At 45.5% G+C, this 17,872-nt stretch overlaps 1 protein-coding gene across 1 annotated transcript in view; it reads right to left on the bottom strand.

The window, feature by feature from the left end:
* LOC104524330 (pro-neuregulin-2, membrane-bound isoform) overlaps positions 1 to 11,480 on the bottom strand; it is a gene marked incomplete at its 5' end in the record, with an annotated part of 12,005 nt that extends 525 nt beyond the window's left edge. Inside the window, 6 exon segments of the mRNA XM_010167165.1 lie at positions 1 to 135; positions 1,635 to 1,859; positions 4,498 to 4,625; positions 5,912 to 6,035; positions 7,006 to 7,108; positions 11,457 to 11,480. The exon segment at positions 1 to 135 is cut by the window's left edge and continues 1 nt beyond it. Of these exon segments, the coding sequence (XP_010165467.1) occupies positions 1 to 135; positions 1,635 to 1,859; positions 4,498 to 4,625; positions 5,912 to 6,035; positions 7,006 to 7,108; positions 11,457 to 11,480 (739 nt within the window).
* Between the last annotated feature and the right edge of the window lie 6,392 nt (positions 11,481 to 17,872).

Here is a 17,872-nt window from a genome sequence, read left to right as displayed (position 1 = left end):
GGGGCCGCCGGTGGCAGGGAGACAGCGTGTGCTGAGTTGGGGGAGGTGATCTCAAAGGTGGGTACCTGTGCGGCCATGGAGTAGTGGAAGTCGACAGGTGACAGGCGTGCTGGTGTGGTCAGGGCTGACACGTACCTGGAAGAAGAAACATCTCCATTTGGACACAGAACAACCCCAAAAATCTCAAGCTGCGCTTGTGCTCTGCCAAACACCCATGAGGCCTCCAGTGCACCTGGTCCTGGAGCTCAGCATCTCCTGGGGAACCAGGAGGAGGGACCTCGCACTGCTGTGTCGAGGGAAGATAAGCTGCTGGCTTTGTTGGGCGCTTGGGCACCATGCACCGTGCATCCCAGGACCACATCTCCAGAGGAACTCAGTGTGCAATTCCCACCCTGCATCACTGCAGACCTTGCAGCATCTCCCAGCAGGCTGAGTCAAGACTTCCCTGCCTCTCGTCTGCCTGCCAGCTGCTTTCTGTTCCCTCAGGAGCTGCCAGGCTTGTCTCTGAGGAAGGCCCCCGAAATGCCCTCACCCTGCTCAGGCCACAGATGGGGAAAGCCTAGGCATTGCTTCCTCTGACTTAGCAAAAATCTTGTGTCTCAAAAAGGCATCTACTGCTTTTATCTACTCTAGTGACATCAGTGTGGGAACTCAGGTCTGGTCTAGCCCCTCAGCAAACAGCCCTTCCTTCAGCATCACCTCTTTCTAAGGAGCAGATTTCTTCTCGATAGTGCCAGCTGGTGTCTCTGCTCATTTCAGGCTGCCCAGGCTCCCTGACTCATCCAATGCCTTTTAACTTCTGTGCCTTGTGAAGTATGAGATGTCCATATGAGCTGGGTCAGCCTGCTTGAATGGACCAAGGACAGGAATGAACTAGCAGGAGATCACAGAATCACAGAATCACAGAATCACAGAATGTTGGGGATTGGAAGGGACCTCGAAAGATCATCTAGTCCAATCCCCCATGATGCTGCCTTTCTCCCTGCCCCATGGACAAGTCACATGGCCTTGAAGGTTAATTGCCCAAAAGTGGCCATGTGACCACCCAGGGTCACCCACAGCTATCCAGAAAGGGCTGGAGCAAGGGTGATGTGCACCATGAGGAACCACACCCAGGAAGAGTGAGTTGCTGCCTCTCATTGGCTGATGGTGTCTCAGCTCTGCAGTTGTGTTCCCTGGAAGGCTGGGTCATACAGAGCCCTGTCCCAAGGCTGTGCCCACAGGCAGCACCCCTGCTTACCAGGCCATCGAGGACTGCACTGAGGATGCACATCTTTCCTCCATATGCCTGAAAGCCAGACCCTGTTTGAGCTGCCAGCCACCAAGCTGCCTGGTGTGTGCTCTCGGCCAGATTTTCTTCATCAATTGCTGACTGCAGCCAAGTATTTTCCGTTCCTCACATCCCTGTGCTCCAAACCTATGTTGCCACCAGGTAAGCATAGCGCAGTGCTTGCTGCTGCCCCTTCCAGAGGGCCCTCCTGGGATAGTGGCTTCCTCTGGTAGGACCAGAGCTGGAGTTTCTCCAGTGCTACCACAGGACTGCTGCTCTAGGGCTAGACAGAGGCAAACATTTTTTTGTCCGGGACAGAGGGCACAGCTCTGTGCTGGGGCAGCACCAAGCAGTGGGGTCTGACCTCTCACTATGTGGTGAGTCCCGCAGAGAATCCACTGAGTCACGATACTGCATCATGGGTCTCCGCGAGTCCTCAATACAGAAGGCAGCCCCGCGGCGAGCCCGTGCCTCCACACATGCAGGGCTGTTGCATTTACTGGTTCCCACCGAGGACAGCATTATCCCAGACTGGGAATCTGAAGTCAGGCTCTCCGTCCGCTCCAAGCTCCAGGTGTGGCTTTCATGTCTGTGGACCAAACCCCATATGGACAGTGAGCAAGGAATCCCCACCAAGATCTTCTCCAAAGAGCTGCATGCAGACACAACTCACACTCTGCTCTGCACTGGCATCCCCTTTCTCTCTCTAGGGTACATCTGGCCAGGGATGCCCAACTTCCCAACCTGCCTTTGTTTTGCCTTTCTTTGCTACTTCCTGGAGGTATGACTAGAGGGTACAGAAAGGCAAACCAGTGCATACTGGGTATTTATCACACTGCCTCGTGACGGCTGGGGATAGGACAGCCAACCTCTGGAGGGAGGCCAGAGAAATACTGCTTTGTGCTTGCAAAGTGTTCTGGGTATGGAGCAACACACACGCTGTGCCAAAGCAAGTCCACAAAGGATCTTCAAATGTGCCATCTGCATTGCCAAGTGACAGCCCCTTCAGAAATGCTACCAGAAAGGAGCCAGAAAAAAACCACTCAAAATTACTTTGTCATCAGCAGAGAAAAGCATACCAAGGGTAGATCTAGATATTCAGTTTCCACTGGTTTACGAAAGGCTTTGGCAGCAAAACACTTTCAAGGTGCTAGACAAAAACTACATGTTGGCTAGACCTTGCTGAGCACTTGGAGCTCCACCTGCCCTAGTCTTGGTGCAAAGGAGACATCCCACAAAGTACTCACTGGGGATGCATGGGGCCACCACCGGGGCCTACCTGTGCCAGGGCCATCAGTCTGAGCCCGCTCCATACCAGAAAAGTATGATCCATTACAGCAACAGCTCTGAACTTCCAAACTGCACCAGATGGAGCTGTGCCAGCAGAGGAGTTTGGGTGGGGGTTTGCAGAGAGCAGGCCTCATTAAGACTTCCCAAGAACTTGTTAATTATTGATGGCTCCAGGCAGATGCTTGTCTGCAACCACCACATTCATTTTTAACTTCAAACGGTGTCCTCATTAAAGGTGCTGATCAAGTAAAATGGAGCCTGATTATGCCATAGTTTGCCTCTGGCATGACTTCAAGAAACACCTGCTCACTGCCCTTGACTCAGGAAGATTAGGTGGCAGGTAGCCAGGACCAGATGCTACCCTAGGTAGGTGCCTCCCCACAGCCATCATGTGTTAATGCTGCCCTCCAGACACACCTTTTTGTCTTCAGGAGGTACCCAGAGATGGCCCCAGGACTTTGAAGTGAGCATGGAAGGCCAGCAAGGCACAGCTCTGCAGGCACAGGAGCCTCTGTGTGCCTGACATAAGCTTGCACACACTCAGCCAGGGTTGGGCTGCAGCATATGAATTCAAAAAACCTGGAAAACACACCAACTGGTTCACCAGGGGTAGGATTTCCCTGGACAAAGGCAGTCATTTCCAGCCCAGCAAGTCACTCTTGGCTCCCTCTCTACTTGTTGGAGGTCTCACCAGAGGTGTCTGAGGAGGAATTAATCTGAAAACCTAAATTCAATATCTGAAGTTGATCTGATGTATTGTACTAGCTCCTCTGGGATAAACACCTGAACCCTGAAGAAACCTGCCAGGAGCCACCTTTGAGCTTTAGCTGAAAGGATTAATTGCTTCCTGGACAAATGAAGACAAACACATCGGGCTAGTGAAGTAAATAAACCAGGACATCTTTTGCTTTATAAAGTCAATGCAGTGTGATCTATATGTCATTGACAGGCTGAAGATACAGCCACACTACACCTCGCAGTCACTTTTTAAAGGCAAGTGCTCTCCTAGGGAAACACTGTCACTTACTGGAAGAAGCACGTAAACTATGTAAGAGGAGGAACCTGAAAATTCAAAATAAAAACAGCACAGGACTTTCTCTAGAGCATTTGAAGGACTTTTCTGGACATCATAAAAATAGGGAAGCTCCATCTGCAATTTAAATGCTTTCAAAAACTCTGAGAACTTCATCTTCCAACTCATGCTGCTCTTCTCCAATGTCTATTTTGAAATGCAAAAAAAAAAAAAAAAAAAAAAAAGCCTTATCCTATGTAGCAAGAATTATGGGTACTTTCCTGCTAGCCCCAGTTTTCCTGAGAGCTTCAGAAAGACTTCCAGTGAAAGAGGTGCCACCACCTCAGAGGTTGATATTTTAATGCAACTTTCTGCACTGTGATAAATTGCACAGGAGTGGTTTTTCTAGTGAAAAACTGTGACTCCCTAGTCAGACCCAAACTTTGAGGAACTGGCCAAAACATTTTGTGATATTTTGTGTACTTTGCCTTCCACAAGGTAAGCACATTCTAAATATATCAAGCATGAAACAAATAACCTGTGTGTGCTTAGTGAATTATTGCAAGTGTCCAGTGTCGTTGCAAACACAACTTGTAAAACCTTCCCTAGATGCATTCTCCCATTTGTGTCTGTGCAAAGCATGAAAGCACAACTTCATTCCCTCCTAGTTTCCAGCTATGTCAGCACTGCAGGTTCCTGCTGGCACCTTGCTTCAGGTCAAGGATCACACCTTTCCACACCTCTCACTAACTAGCTGTGCCATCAAAGACCTGCAGTGTTGACATGGCCTACATGCCAGTGTAGTGCCAAACATCAAGTAAAAACAGAAAGGAAGGTGAAAGAAAAGCCTTTTACCAGCTTTGAATCTCACAGCAACCTAAATCAAGCAGCAGGAAAAAGCTGAGGGGAATATGGTATACATCACCTCTGGCTGGACGTTGGAGTGGCTGTGGAGCAGTGATGAGACGGGGAGCAGGAGTGACTTCCCGAAAAGGTTGTCTCTGTTTCCCTTCGGATCACATGCTCGGTGGCAGAAACATTCTTAGAAATATACTGTAAAATATGAAGAATGATACAGATCAGCCACCAGCCTGCCACCCCCCCACCCTGCCAATCCTGCCACAGCCAAATGTGGCTGGCTTGATTATTTCTGGTGAAATCAGATGAGGACTGAGTGAATCCACCAGCTCTGCACCCCATGAAAAAAGACAAGGAGGCTCTTCTCTGCCCCTGCACTTTGAACACTAGAAAAGGGCCATGGCATGGGGACTGCAGAAGAGTATGAAAAGCCAAGAGGTTCCCCAGAGGACAGTGGTACCATGTGTAGCTACTGAGCAGAAAAATATCTCTGCTCACAGGAGGTTATACACCTGACAGAGTACCAGCAAAAAGACAACCCATGAGATCTGCCAGAGATACAAGTCCTACAGAAACATCAGGTGTAATTCTAATATTTATGCTGAGATATTCCTTCATCTAACAAGAAGCACGGCTTTTCACAGGGACACTAAGCTCTCTAGGGGAGTCAGTACTTTCCGGCCATAGGATAGTGATTCTTAGAAATTCCCTTTGCCTCTTCCTTCATGGCTGGAGTTCAGCCTAGCTAAATTTTAACATCCAAAGGGTGACCCAGAAGAGCTTGTAACTGATTCATTGTACTCATTTCCATCAGTACTTCTTTTTGCTTGGCTCTGCCTCCCCACTCTCTTTTTCTGACTTCTTTCAATGCCTTGGTCCAGCAAGGCACTTAAGCATGTTGACAGTCCTATTGAGTTCACAGAGTTTGATGGGAATCTCATGTGACGATGTCACGAGCATGACTGAACCACCTTCTGGATCCAGTCCTAAATTCTTAGATCGTTCTCATTGGTGTGACACTGGCACCCAACCAGGACATCCCACCTTGCCCAGGACATAACTCTTGGTACAGGGAGGTGGGTTAACATGGTGCTGACCAGATCACCATGACATGCTTCAGCATGACATGGTCACTGCAGCAGCTCTGGCCACCCCCACGCTGAACACATTTGTCATGTTGCAAAGTGGGGCTTGACAGAAAACATCGGGAACATCTGTCTTAGAGGAAAACAAGATCACACTTGATTCATCAAAACCAGCCTGTCCCAAATGCCCTAATCTCACCATGTGCTTCAAAGAAAAATCACATTTCCCTTCGGATGTTGTTTTGGAAATGTTTCTATGCATAGTCTCATCTTTTTGTTCAACTTTGTTAGTGTTTTGCTCCTGACGCACATGCACACAGGTGTGCAAGCATACACATCCATGTCAAATCCCAGGCACTCAGTAATGTGCAGGGAGATGGAGACAAAAGGTCTTACATCGGCCATTTGGATTTCCTCAGGATCCAAACGTGGATGGCTTGGCCCATTCGCAAGGCTCCTGTTCTGATGGGCAGGGCACATGTTCTGCCGTAAATGATTATGCATTTGTTTTCTTTGTTTCCTTTAAAACAGAAAGGAAAAAATCTATTAGAAGACTTATCTCATGGGGTCTCTTCTCCCAGAGACACCAGGGGGATGCAGATGATAGAGAAGGCAAGTCTTGGACACACTTAATATTTCAATGGTGTTTGTGGAAAGCTGCAAACAGGAAGAAACAAGGCATTGAGCATTTGCCACCTTCTGCTGCTTTTTGGGAAAAAAAAAAAAAAAAGCTGAACATTTCTCATCACGGGCAATTTGGGAATCTGGGTCAAGGGTCCCGTTTTGCACAACAAGGCCCAGCACAATGTAGTGGAGCCAGAGGCACCATGGCGCTGGGAGCAGAGGAGAAAAGGGAGGAGAAGGAAAAGGGGAAGTAAAGTCCTGACTTGGCTTTGGTGGTAAGGCACTTGACCTGTCCTGCATTAAGCACAAAGTGGCAAAGCCTACCCATGCCTCTGGCAGGGCAGCCACTCCACAAGACCCCCAGTGGTTCCAGAGGCACCCTAAAATGAGATGAGGTGCAGGCTAAGTAGGGAAAAAGGTGCTGCCTTCGTGCTGCTTCCAGGCATGGAAGGCTGGCCATAAAAAGAGGACCTCAAGCCTCCTGTTCCATCAAGATTGCTCTGAACATCCCTGAAATGTACATAGCTGAGCCTACCCCTGCACAACAGCCCAGTGTGCTTCTGCTGTCAGGAGATGAGCTGCTGCCTTGGAGGACAGCTTTTCCCAGTAACACTTTTCCCCGTATCACCTGGCTGGGTGAAATGATGCTGATTCAGGGATTAAGCAAATGGTCCCAGGAAAAATCCTGTTCAGGCACAGCCTGGTACATGGCTTCACTGGCCTCCTTCATGACACTTTCCTGGGAATATCACAGCACACCATGTCCTTAAAATAGCATTTGGGTGAAGAGCATGAAAGCGTGAAGCGTGAACACTAACACTCAGTAGCCTCTGGCCAGTTATTGTTTGTTAGCCACCCATACTCACTTGGTTTTACAGTAAGCTACCACACAGACGATGCCCACCACAAGCAAGGCAACACAGATTCCCGTAATGGTTAAAACTCTCTTCTGGTAGAGCTCTTCTGCTTCTGCAAATGGAGAGAAAGAAACCAGTTACAAATGGGCTCCAGCACCAGGGATGCATCTGGCTGCACAGGAACCAGCAACGCATGTGGGTAAGATGGAGAACAGGGCTTGGTCAGACCTCCTACCAATCCACTGCCCATTCCTAATAGCTGCCCCAAACCTGAGACCAGCTGACCCAACCTTACTCACCCCTCAAGAGACCTTCACTCCTTTTGTCTCTCTGCACCTTTGCTCTCTGTCACTCAGTACCTCACCCCTTCTGCGTTCAAACATGCTTCTCGCCTTCTCTTCTTTTCCCACAGCATAACTCAGTGACTAATGTCAAAACCCCCCCGAATCTCCTCTCCTTTCCAGCAGATCCACCCTTCTTGGTAACTTAGCCTACCAAGGAAGTCCCCAAGCATCCCCCACTCACCACGTACATGCGTGCCCTGTGATGCTCTCATCACAGGCTCTCTGCTCTGACAGACTCAGAATGCCTTTTCCTTGCAGCGGCTGCATGCCCTGGAGCTCGGCAGTGTGCTAGAAGCCACCAAGCAACAGGCCCCAAAGCATGTAGGTGCTGAAAGGGACATCCTAAAATAGTCAAAAAGCAGAATGAGGATGGAAAAGTGACAGCGTATTAGACAAAGAAAAGGGAGTGGAGTAATTAAAATACAGGAACCAATTACAGTTATGGATTTTTAATGAAACCCTAAAAAGTGATTAATTCCATTGCACCAGGTAACTCAGATGCACACACAAAATTCAAGCAGCATGCTGCTGCTTCTCTCAAATACCACCACTTGTCATGGACCACCTTTCAAACAAGAAAAGTCAGTCACTTGCATCAAAACCCAGACCATGATGGAGGTGAGGTAATTCATTCACATTAATCAAAGCTCCAAGGAAATGCTAGGATGTCGCTTGCAGTGCAACTAAACTACACTTAGGCAGCAATCACACAGCAAGGACACCTCTTTCTCTGTGCCTACACCAGAGCAGATGGTTCTTCTCAGTGACATCCAGCAATCTCCACTGAGATCAGCAGAGGCAATTTGGTTCTCCAGCTGGATGACTGAGAGAAGGATTCAGTGCACAGCTGCCATAGCATTTTAGTTCAGGATCTATGAACAAAGTCCTCGTTCCCCCATGTTAAAGTTATTGGGGTTTGTGCCTTCTTTAATATTCATTGAAATATTTTTTTTCCTATATATTAAGCAATAAAACTCATGCCATGGTTGCTGTGCTTGGCATGGTTCACCATGCCACACTAAATACCTTGAATGGACTACATGATATCCCCAGTGCTACCAAACAATGAAATACAAAACCAGAAGAGAAACAGGTCGCACCCCCAAAATCCCTGGGACTAGACTTCAGCAAAAAAGCAAGTCAGGAAAAGGAAAGGAAAAGGAAAACAATGAAATATTCCAGATTACTGAATATTTAGACCAATTTCAATGTGCCATTTTAGGAAGGAAAAAGCATTTTTGGAAGGAAAAAAAAGTGCTAGGAAAAACGTTTACCTCTTTCTAACTCTCAAAATGGGAATGAAGAAATATTTGCTAAACAAGGTGCTGAGAACGACAGCCCTGGCATGAAGATGCAAAACATAATCAGCAGAGCTTTGCTTCGTGCCTGTGCTGCAAAGCCACAGTTTAAAGAACTACATTTACATCTGTTTTGTTTGTGCACTGGCCTTTGTCCCAGGGTGCCAGTGGAGTTGCCAGGAAGTCAATGTCCCACCATTCACTAGAAAGGCAGGCAGCTGAGACTTTCCCAGGCTCCATCTCCATGGTGCTGTGGACCAGGAAGGACAGGTCATCGGTCTCACTTGGGCTGAAAGTTACTGGGCCGCAGCAGCTTCACGAGCCAGCTGCACCTCCTGAGAGTCAGAACCTGTAAGGCTGGGGACCAGCTCAAAGAGCGGGGTTTTAATGCTGGCTGATCTTGTGTTTTACTACCAGGAACCAAGTGGCGCTGACTGAACTCACTCTGGGGTGAAAGACCTTCTTCAGCGATGTGTTTCCCTCACATGGATGCCCTATTCCAAGCATCAGCAACCATGGCAGACAAGTTTTCTTGCTCTCGCACACCTCTGGGACCTGGATTCCAGCTGTACAGCTCTTTCCTTCAGACAGGAGTTTCAGAGATTTTACCAGAATCAGGAAAAACACCTAGGATCATGTCCCAGGTACAGATGGCACCAGGCAAGAATTTTGCTACTACCAAGCAAAAATTACTTTTACAAAAAACCCCAACAAACAAACAAACAAACAAACAGGCTGGGCAGGAGGTCAGTTTTCACCATGGGCACATCCATCAAGGCAATTTTTTCAAAGGTTCTTCACCAGCTATGTTTTTTACTACAAAGACTTTTTCCAAGCATAAATAGTTCTCTTGGAATCATGGAGGAGGGAGAAAGAGCAAAGCCATCAAAACTATGGCTTTCTTTTTTTTTTTTTTCCCACCTACTAACTACATGACAAAATTTTTCACCCAAGGCTCAAATCACAGACTCTGTTCTGGTGATCATGTCAGTATGGAATGCTGATTCTGGCATGGCTGACTGTCCTGAACCTCCACTTGAATTGCATGGGGAATGTTTCAGTTCATCAGAAATGCAGATTTAACCTCTCTGTCTTGAACTGACAGCTCTGCTATGTGAAGCAGTGAAGTTTAAGGCTGTGCAACACTGCTACAAAACTAAATTAAATGACCTGCTGATAGTATTTTAGCTTGGCTCTTAACATCTCATTGAAGTTGATGTTCAATAACACAGTATCTTCATGTTGCACAAAACCATCTCAATAGTGACAGAAATAAAATAAGAGAATGCACACTACAATTTTGTATTTGAGAAGGTAAGATCCTGGAGCAGGACTTGTCCATTTCTGTCTCTATGCTCTACAAACACCATGTCTTCATCCGCAGCATTGTCACTCCACAGCAACAAACGCTATGAACAAACCATGTGGTGCCACATAATGCCGAGCGAATCACAGTCCAGCCATGGGTATCACAGCAACGCATGAAAGTGAAAGACGAATGACAGAGAAGAGACGACTGCAGACTGGGAACAGGATGTGTGCGGTTCTGTGATGACATTGAGAATGGATGAGGAAAAGGACAAAAGGTCAACAAAAAAGGGATGTCAAAAATCCTCAATTTTAAAGTTTGTTTAAGTGTATTAGCATTAGCAGCACCACTTTCTCTGAAACACCTGACCACAAAATGCACACATTTTTTACTGCTGGGGGATACACACCAATCCCAATGGATCAGGCATACAAAAACCAGAGGAGACAAGTTTCTCCAGCTTCAGCTAGTGCATGTCCCTCCACCTCAGGGACTTGAAAAGACAATTTAGGATCCATAAGTGAAAGAGTGGTGTCCCCATACCTCTAGTAAATGGAACTGAAGTATCTTCATGTGAAGATCTGCTCTGTTTGGCATTGCCAGGTCAAGGTTTTTAAGTGATAAAGACAAATGTCTCTGTTCTCATCTGACCAAGTTCTCCCTGCTGTTTTCCTGTTCACTCTAGAGAAACCTAGCTTCAAGGATTTGATTTCCCAGGCGCTTACTCAAGAGATACTTGATATGTTCCTAAAAACAGACTGAGGAGAATGGAAGAAACATAATACAATTATGAGCAACTGGGCAGGAGAAGGTAATTGACCAAAGGAGATATTTTTAAAAGCATTTAAGTTACTGCAGTGTTTTTCCAAACTTCAGCCTGCCACCATGATGCATGACACCCTTCACTCTCATGGGAGACTACTGACTCCCCTGGGTTCACTGTCTTCTAGACTAACTTGTCTTATGACACCTTTCTTGGAACAATTTCCTCCTGGTTGAGAACGGAAGCTGCTAACGTTTGGGAGGAGGAATGGCAAAGCTCATCCTGAGCCTTCATAGGATTCAGTGGAGGCAATTTCTGTAAGAGCCCTGATCTTCCTAAAACTTGCCTTCCTGTTTCTGGAATGCCTCCCTGTTCCTAAGTGGTGCCTGCTGGCAACCTTTTGGATGGACACAAACTCCAGCTTTTTTTACACAGACAAAACGATGTTGAATGAGGAGACATATGGCAATTGTAACATCCCAGTCATGCCTCACACACCAGGCTGCTGCTTGAAACAAAGAAAAAAGTGCTGCTAAAAATACACATGCATTTTCATAGGTTTACATTTAGATTTTGTGTTTTGCTTTGGATTTTTTGGTTTTTGGTTTTTTTCAATCCAAATATCTATCTTGGTGCCAGGGAAGAGAACAGAACAGCTGATTTTTTAATCATCCCATTAAAGCCATAAATATAATGTGGGCAGCTCTTAATGGCTTCTGATTAATAAATGAATGGTTGTTCCATACCCTTTAATTCAAATCCAAGATGCTCTGCCAATGCAGAAAGAAGACAAGGAAGAAAAAGAGAAAAAGAAAAACAGGTCTGTCAGAGATCTCTAATATACAAACACACACTACAGCAGGTTAGCTTTTCTGTAGGCTCAGCAGCAGTTACACAGAAGACAGTGTATGCTTCAGAGCATTTCAACTTCCCATCAGAGATTATTTCTTATGTAAAGAAAGACCCAAACAAATTGCAGTGGAAGTTAATTATGAATTCTTTTAGTTAATTATGAATTCTTTTGAGATGAGCCATGTTTGTTAGTACCTGATATGGAATTCACAGTCTGGTGGTGGGGGGGGGAAGTACACTTGTTCTGAAACAGCTCCTGACAGGTCAAAACACATAGCGACTGCATGAACCTGGTAAAAACCATTCATTCACTTTCTACAGGCCAAATATGCCCTGCGTGGTTCCACACGCTGTTCTCTGCCTGGGGGCCTGTGCGCCAAAGAAGAGCGCAAGGCAGACAGATGTGTGGGCACTTGCGCGGGGCCCTAAGGCCAGCCAGCACCATTCTGCTGCCCACCACCCCAAGTCTGCTCTTAGATGCGCAGTGTCATCTGGCAGCATTGCTGGTAAATTGCCAGACGGCGTGTCAGCTGTGCCAGCACTGCTCGCAGTGGTACAGACTTGCAGTTGAACCACTGATGCTGCAAGTGATTAGTTGCCCCGGCAAGGCAATTAATCCATTGCAGATCTAAAAGTGCAAAATGCACTGAAAGTTTCCCTCAAGTCTATGATCTTCCAAATTTCACTTCTGCTGTGGTTCTGCATTGTTTTAGAAACAACAAGCATGCTGAAAAAAAGCACAAATTAGAGCATCTGCTTTCAGATTGATATTCATTACAAGTAAGATTGCAGTTCATCTTGCAGAGATAGTGCTAAGCAAAGTAGTTTACCTCATGAATCAACAATGCAGTTATCCAAAACAGGTATCCTGAATTTTAGTAATTTTCCTGGTACTGGCCCCACCTAAATACAGTTTTTCTTACATAAACATTAAAGTTCTCCATACTTATTGTACACAAAAGTGAGCTCTGGTGTGCCCAATCACTGTACACGCAAAATTATTTGCAGCTTGGAGGTGTCCAGTTGCTTTTTGTTCTACAGAAGTATTTGCTTTATTTTGCAATGCTATTCAAAATTTAAGCAGGGGAGAAATTAGCAGTTATCATTATGGAACATGTAAATACGTTTTCTAAAGCAGGTTCTTCTCTTCAAATCAATGCTGATGTTTGGGGGGTTTTTTGGGGGGCCGGAGTTGGGTGGGGTTGGGCTTCTTTAAATTTTGTATAATTTAAAGGCCACAAAACCTGGCTGCTCTCTGCTACACATCTCGCATTTGTGCAAAAGGAATGGCAAACTCTACCATGCATTTCACTGTCATTTTTTACAAGTTGCAGTGACACAGACACATGTGGTGGGCAGCAGAGAACTGGACAGAATACAGTTATCCTAAACCTCTTGGTTATCACATCTAGCCTCGACCTTTTCCTAAGGCATGCTACCATTACACACACAGTTTCACCTGACGCTATGACAAATGTGTGTAGAGATACACTGAATTTCATCTATATATCTATGCTATTGATCCAATTGATAGCTGCACACTGCCTACACTGCCACATTTCCTCCATGTTCCAGGATTTGCTGCAACATCTACAGCTACAAATGGATGCAAGTCAAAACGTTTTCATATTTTTTTGCAGGCTCACAAAAGCCTGTGCAAACAGAGGTGGTGGGGAGGACCTGAGGGACTTTAGCCTTCCCAGTACCCCTCTCGCATCAGAACTGCAGTTTCTTTGGGCTCCCCAACCCCATGGAGCAGGTACAGCCAGCTGGCTCATTGGATCTCAGCTACAGGTTCCCTGAGCAGGAGAGAAACCATGCAACCATGCAGCAAATGTAGGGTGCGTGCCTGCGTATGCCTACAAACTCACCGTCAGCTTTGCAGATAGGAGAAGCCTTACCCCACCCTATGCATCTGCATCTGATGCCCATGGCTACTCAACACTTCTCTACCAGTATTTCAGGCTACAGACATTGCTTCTGTATCACCTATAACTGAACACATTGAATAGGGAGCCACTCTCTCCTTCCCCCTCTCAGGAGTTTCTCCCAGCCTGGGCAGGTATTGCCTTCTGTGCTTGGATGGTGAAGGAGGAGACACGTCAAATGTAGGCTGGGATTTGGAGAATTTGTCTCTAAAGACTGTTCAAAATTATTCAACATGTTACAATCCAGAGGCTAATGAGACAACCTCAGCTCCAGGAAAAACCTTGCTTCAGAAGGTAATAATTTTGCATTCAGCAGAGCGGTATAATCTTCACAAACATGACTTACCACATACTGCAAACCTATTTTATATCAACAGTATACTGCTTGTTAACAAACACGTTTGAGAAATCAAAATTCTCCTAGAGACAACAATTTATTTTGGTCTGGATCAAAAGATACTTCAGACTGTGTACCCTGTTTGAAAGACATCTCTGTTGTTTTTTTTAAGAGGTAGCTCAGGAAAAGTAATACATCTTTAAAAGCTTTGGGTTATATTTGCTGCTAGGTGGAGAAGATGCTCAGCATGATGTGTAGCACTGTGTCCTCCCAACTGTTCAGTCAAGCTTCATTTTACTTATTCTCCCAGTTAGACTGGTAGTCTGGCAGACCTGGCTGCTGTGGATGTCTAGAAACCTTACAGAGGCCATTAACCATGCAGAGGGAAGCATGAGGTCCAGGTAAGCCCTCCAGCTCTTCCAGTGATTCACTCCATGCTGACAGAGGTGGTTACAGTGGGGAGGTGTACTGTATCCCAGGCTGGTGGCAAAGGCACCACTAAAATTAAGTGTATGAATTCCATCTGTAGAGACAAACTGATACATGGCAGCAGTGCTGACAGAGTGCAGCAGTACTCTCCAGCTTCCATGGGAAAAGCTCCATTGGAAGCAATATATCCAGAGGCTACCAGACAAATAAATTGCAGTGAGACAGCATTGAGATGGTAGCTCTAGGCTGAGGAAATGGGCGTATTATTTTTCTCACGTCATCAACCCTGTGTCTGAACTCCACGCATGCTCCCTGGTCATGGCAAGCAGCTAGGGCTGAGGACTCTGAACTGCTCTGAGACTCCCCATACTATCTGAATTGGGGACATGTTTTTTGGAAAATGTAATTCCAAATGCGCCTGATGAACCTTCCTGAAAATGCTGGACTTAAGATAGCACCCATTCTTCCTGATGCAGCCCTCAGTGTTATGGAGACAGTATCTATTGGCCTCTAATGCATTACTTTGCAGTATTTACGTTAGATCTTGTACCTAAAAGCTAAGCTAGGTTTTTCTGTGTTGATCCCAAATGAGACTGGACTAGCAGTTTGAAACAAAGTGCAGAATTAACATCTGAGGACCAGCGAGACAGACTATTGATAATAAATTGTACTGACAAGAGTAATACTTGCAGCACCATGGTCCAGGCTTCCCCCAGGACATACAGGGAGCAATGCAAGAGTCCCGTGATGCTGGGGACAGAGGACTGTGCTCGTGTGAAGGGCTGGGCAATATGTGGGATCTCCTAAGTGCAAACTTTCCATAAACAGCACAGCCATTTAGCTTGTCCAGTACTGTATCAATAAAAATAATTTGGAAGACCTCAAGAGTCCAGATACATAACAAAAGAGTATTAGCAAGCTGCTGTGGATTAGCATGCAATTAACTTTAGGAGATCCAAAAAGGTAACCTGTAGTGCTGCCCAGGGGAGAGGAATAACCCTGTTATGATAAACCACAAACGCCCTGTAATTACCCAGCCACACCACAGCATAGTCATCACCCTGTAATTAAGTGGTCAGTGGTTATCATGTCATTGAAAAGAAGCTGAGGAATATTTGTGGAATTTAAAATGCTGCTAAATATTGTTTGGTGGTTCAGATGAGTAAGAGGTGGAGGAGGAAACAGAAAAGTAAGTTAAAAAAAAAAGTATTCTGCTTATCATTTTCACTTTGTAATTAACAGGTAGGAAACTACTGCTGAATAAGTGAATTGAACAGAGAAGCTGTAATTTGAATCTAGACCTTCCCAGAAGAGCTTGAAGTGGTACATTTATCCCTCTGCTCACTGGGACACTTCACCTCAATGTGAGGAGAAAGTGTCCAAAATCCACGTGTCAGAAAGGTCACTTTTACATGTGCTGGGTGATGACCAACACTCCTCCAGCTGCAGCCTGGTGACTTCAGAGTAAATAGGACCATCCCTCAGAAAAATAAGAGGCCTCTCACCTGATAAAACCTACACTGCTCTGCTTCCATGACAGTTTAGTTGGCAGCATTGGAGCCAGTTTGTGTGCCACTGCGGGTACATGTGATTCTGTTTGCAGCCCAGAAAGCCTGATACAGACACTGCAAGTAGAAACAATTTAAACTTTTCTGGCTGGAAAGGCTCTATGAAAGCAATTTCCTTGGAAAGAATGACTGATGAGAAGACCCCCAGACATCCTATCTACAGGAAACGTGTTATGATAGGGCAGGAATCCTGCTGCTGAGATCATGACACCGATCACACCCAGTGATGGTGCGGTAGATGCTCAATAACAGATGGTAGCTCTCATCTCAGAAATACCTGTGCTCATCATCTGTTGTTGGAAGGAATCTGTAATGCCCATGCAAGGGAAATGTCCTCACACACAGAAAATCTGTCAGGAGCCAGACCCATCACACCAAACTTTTGATGGCTACTGTTAGGAAGTCCTGGGAGACATATCAAGCTGGGAACTCAAGATATGCTTTCATGTCAGCATCCACTGCAAGCAGAATTGACCAGATAGTCTGCGACTGCAAGACTGATCTCTCAGCTCAAGCTCTTCTCTTCCACGTTTCCAGATGACTATACTGAGTACCATGCAACGAGAGTAGTTGTGTTTCTCACCTTTGAAAAAGAGATTTGATGCCTGGATAACAGGCCCTTAGGGGAGCCCAAGGTTGAAGAGAAAGCCTGCTCTCCCAATGGATAGCAGAAAATGCTGCTCTCTGCTCAAAAGCAAACCAGTAGGAAGACTCCAACTATGAATTAAAATTCAATTTGTAAAGAAATCAAGAATGAAATATGGGGCAAAAATGGAGAATATGGTAGAATACATTGTATGTGAATGCCAGATCTATTCCAGGATGTTAACAGACAGGCTACAGGCTTCAAGTTTAATTAGGTCACAAAGTAGAAAATGAAAATGTTTCACTAACCAAGAAGATAAATGGTATGATATTTGTCCTACAAATCAGTGACAATATTTTGCAAGATGAATAAAAAGCAAAGTTAAGATGAAATTTCACATTCCACAGGCAAGAGACAAGTGTAAACATAAAACTTCATCTCAAATTTCTAAATTGTTCCATAAATCGCAAGTGGAAAGAATCCAAACATCCAGACTTAGGCAAGGTGTAAATGTTCCCACTCTTGATATTTAACTTTCAGTATCTCGGCCCCACCAGGAGTGAAATAGCTGCCAATGTGTTTTACAAAATCTTTATAACCAGCCAGCCCAAAGCCTGGCAATTTATTAGTAAACTTCAAGCAGGGTTTTACAAAGACCTGAAAAGTTTCCTGTAGAAGACAGAAGATAGAACTAGATCATGATATGATGTAGAACAGGCAGCTATGAAATACAGGTGCCAGCACAGCTTTAAAAAATTTAAAAAAAAAATAAATAAAAAAATTAAAAAGGGTTCTTAAAAGGAAGCATGATTTTGGACATGCTTCTGTCTTCCGGAAAGAGCTGCAAGACATAGTTGTGCCTATGAAACTAGACCCAGGAGACAGACGTCAATTGAGTGAGTCTCCAGTACTCACTAGTTCTCAGAAAGACTTCCTGACTCTTTTGTGATATTTCTGAACTTTTTACCCACATGTGCCAGCAGAGATGAAGATCTGACTGCAAAGGCAAAATGCTATGGATTCATTCAGACTGTGTGGATCAAGAGCGTGATGTGTTCAAACTTCTGTTCTCACTACTGCATGGACAGCCAGACAGAAACCGCTGTGATCTGTGACTCTGCAGGTACCTGCAGGTCTCCAGAAGAGACATCTGACAGCTAAACCTATGAGTTTGTACTCATCACCCTCAGCACCTCTCAAAGGTGAGACATCTCATCCTGATGGCACCACTGGAGTTCGATTAGCCAAATGTTCATCCTTGGGCTCTGAACTCTCTGCAGTGACTATGAAGGGAGGCTGGGGTATGAATTTGGACTCAAACCTCCAACACAGATGTGTAAAAGCCCACTGCAAAAATAATGAGGGTCTGGCTGCATTATTGCTGCAAAGAGTGGGGCAGGAAGAATATGGGTCAGAAGACAAGTTCATGACATCACCTCAGTGCCAGGCAAGATCATGGAGC

This window comes from Antrostomus carolinensis, unplaced genomic scaffold, assembly GCF_000700745.2.
Source record: "Antrostomus carolinensis isolate BGI_N321 unplaced genomic scaffold, ASM70074v2 scaffold13594, whole genome shotgun sequence".
Taxonomy (NCBI): domain Eukaryota; kingdom Metazoa; phylum Chordata; class Aves; order Caprimulgiformes; family Caprimulgidae; genus Antrostomus; species Antrostomus carolinensis.
Note: the sequence above shows the minus strand (reverse complement) of the source record. Positions and strands in the feature narration are given on the sequence as shown.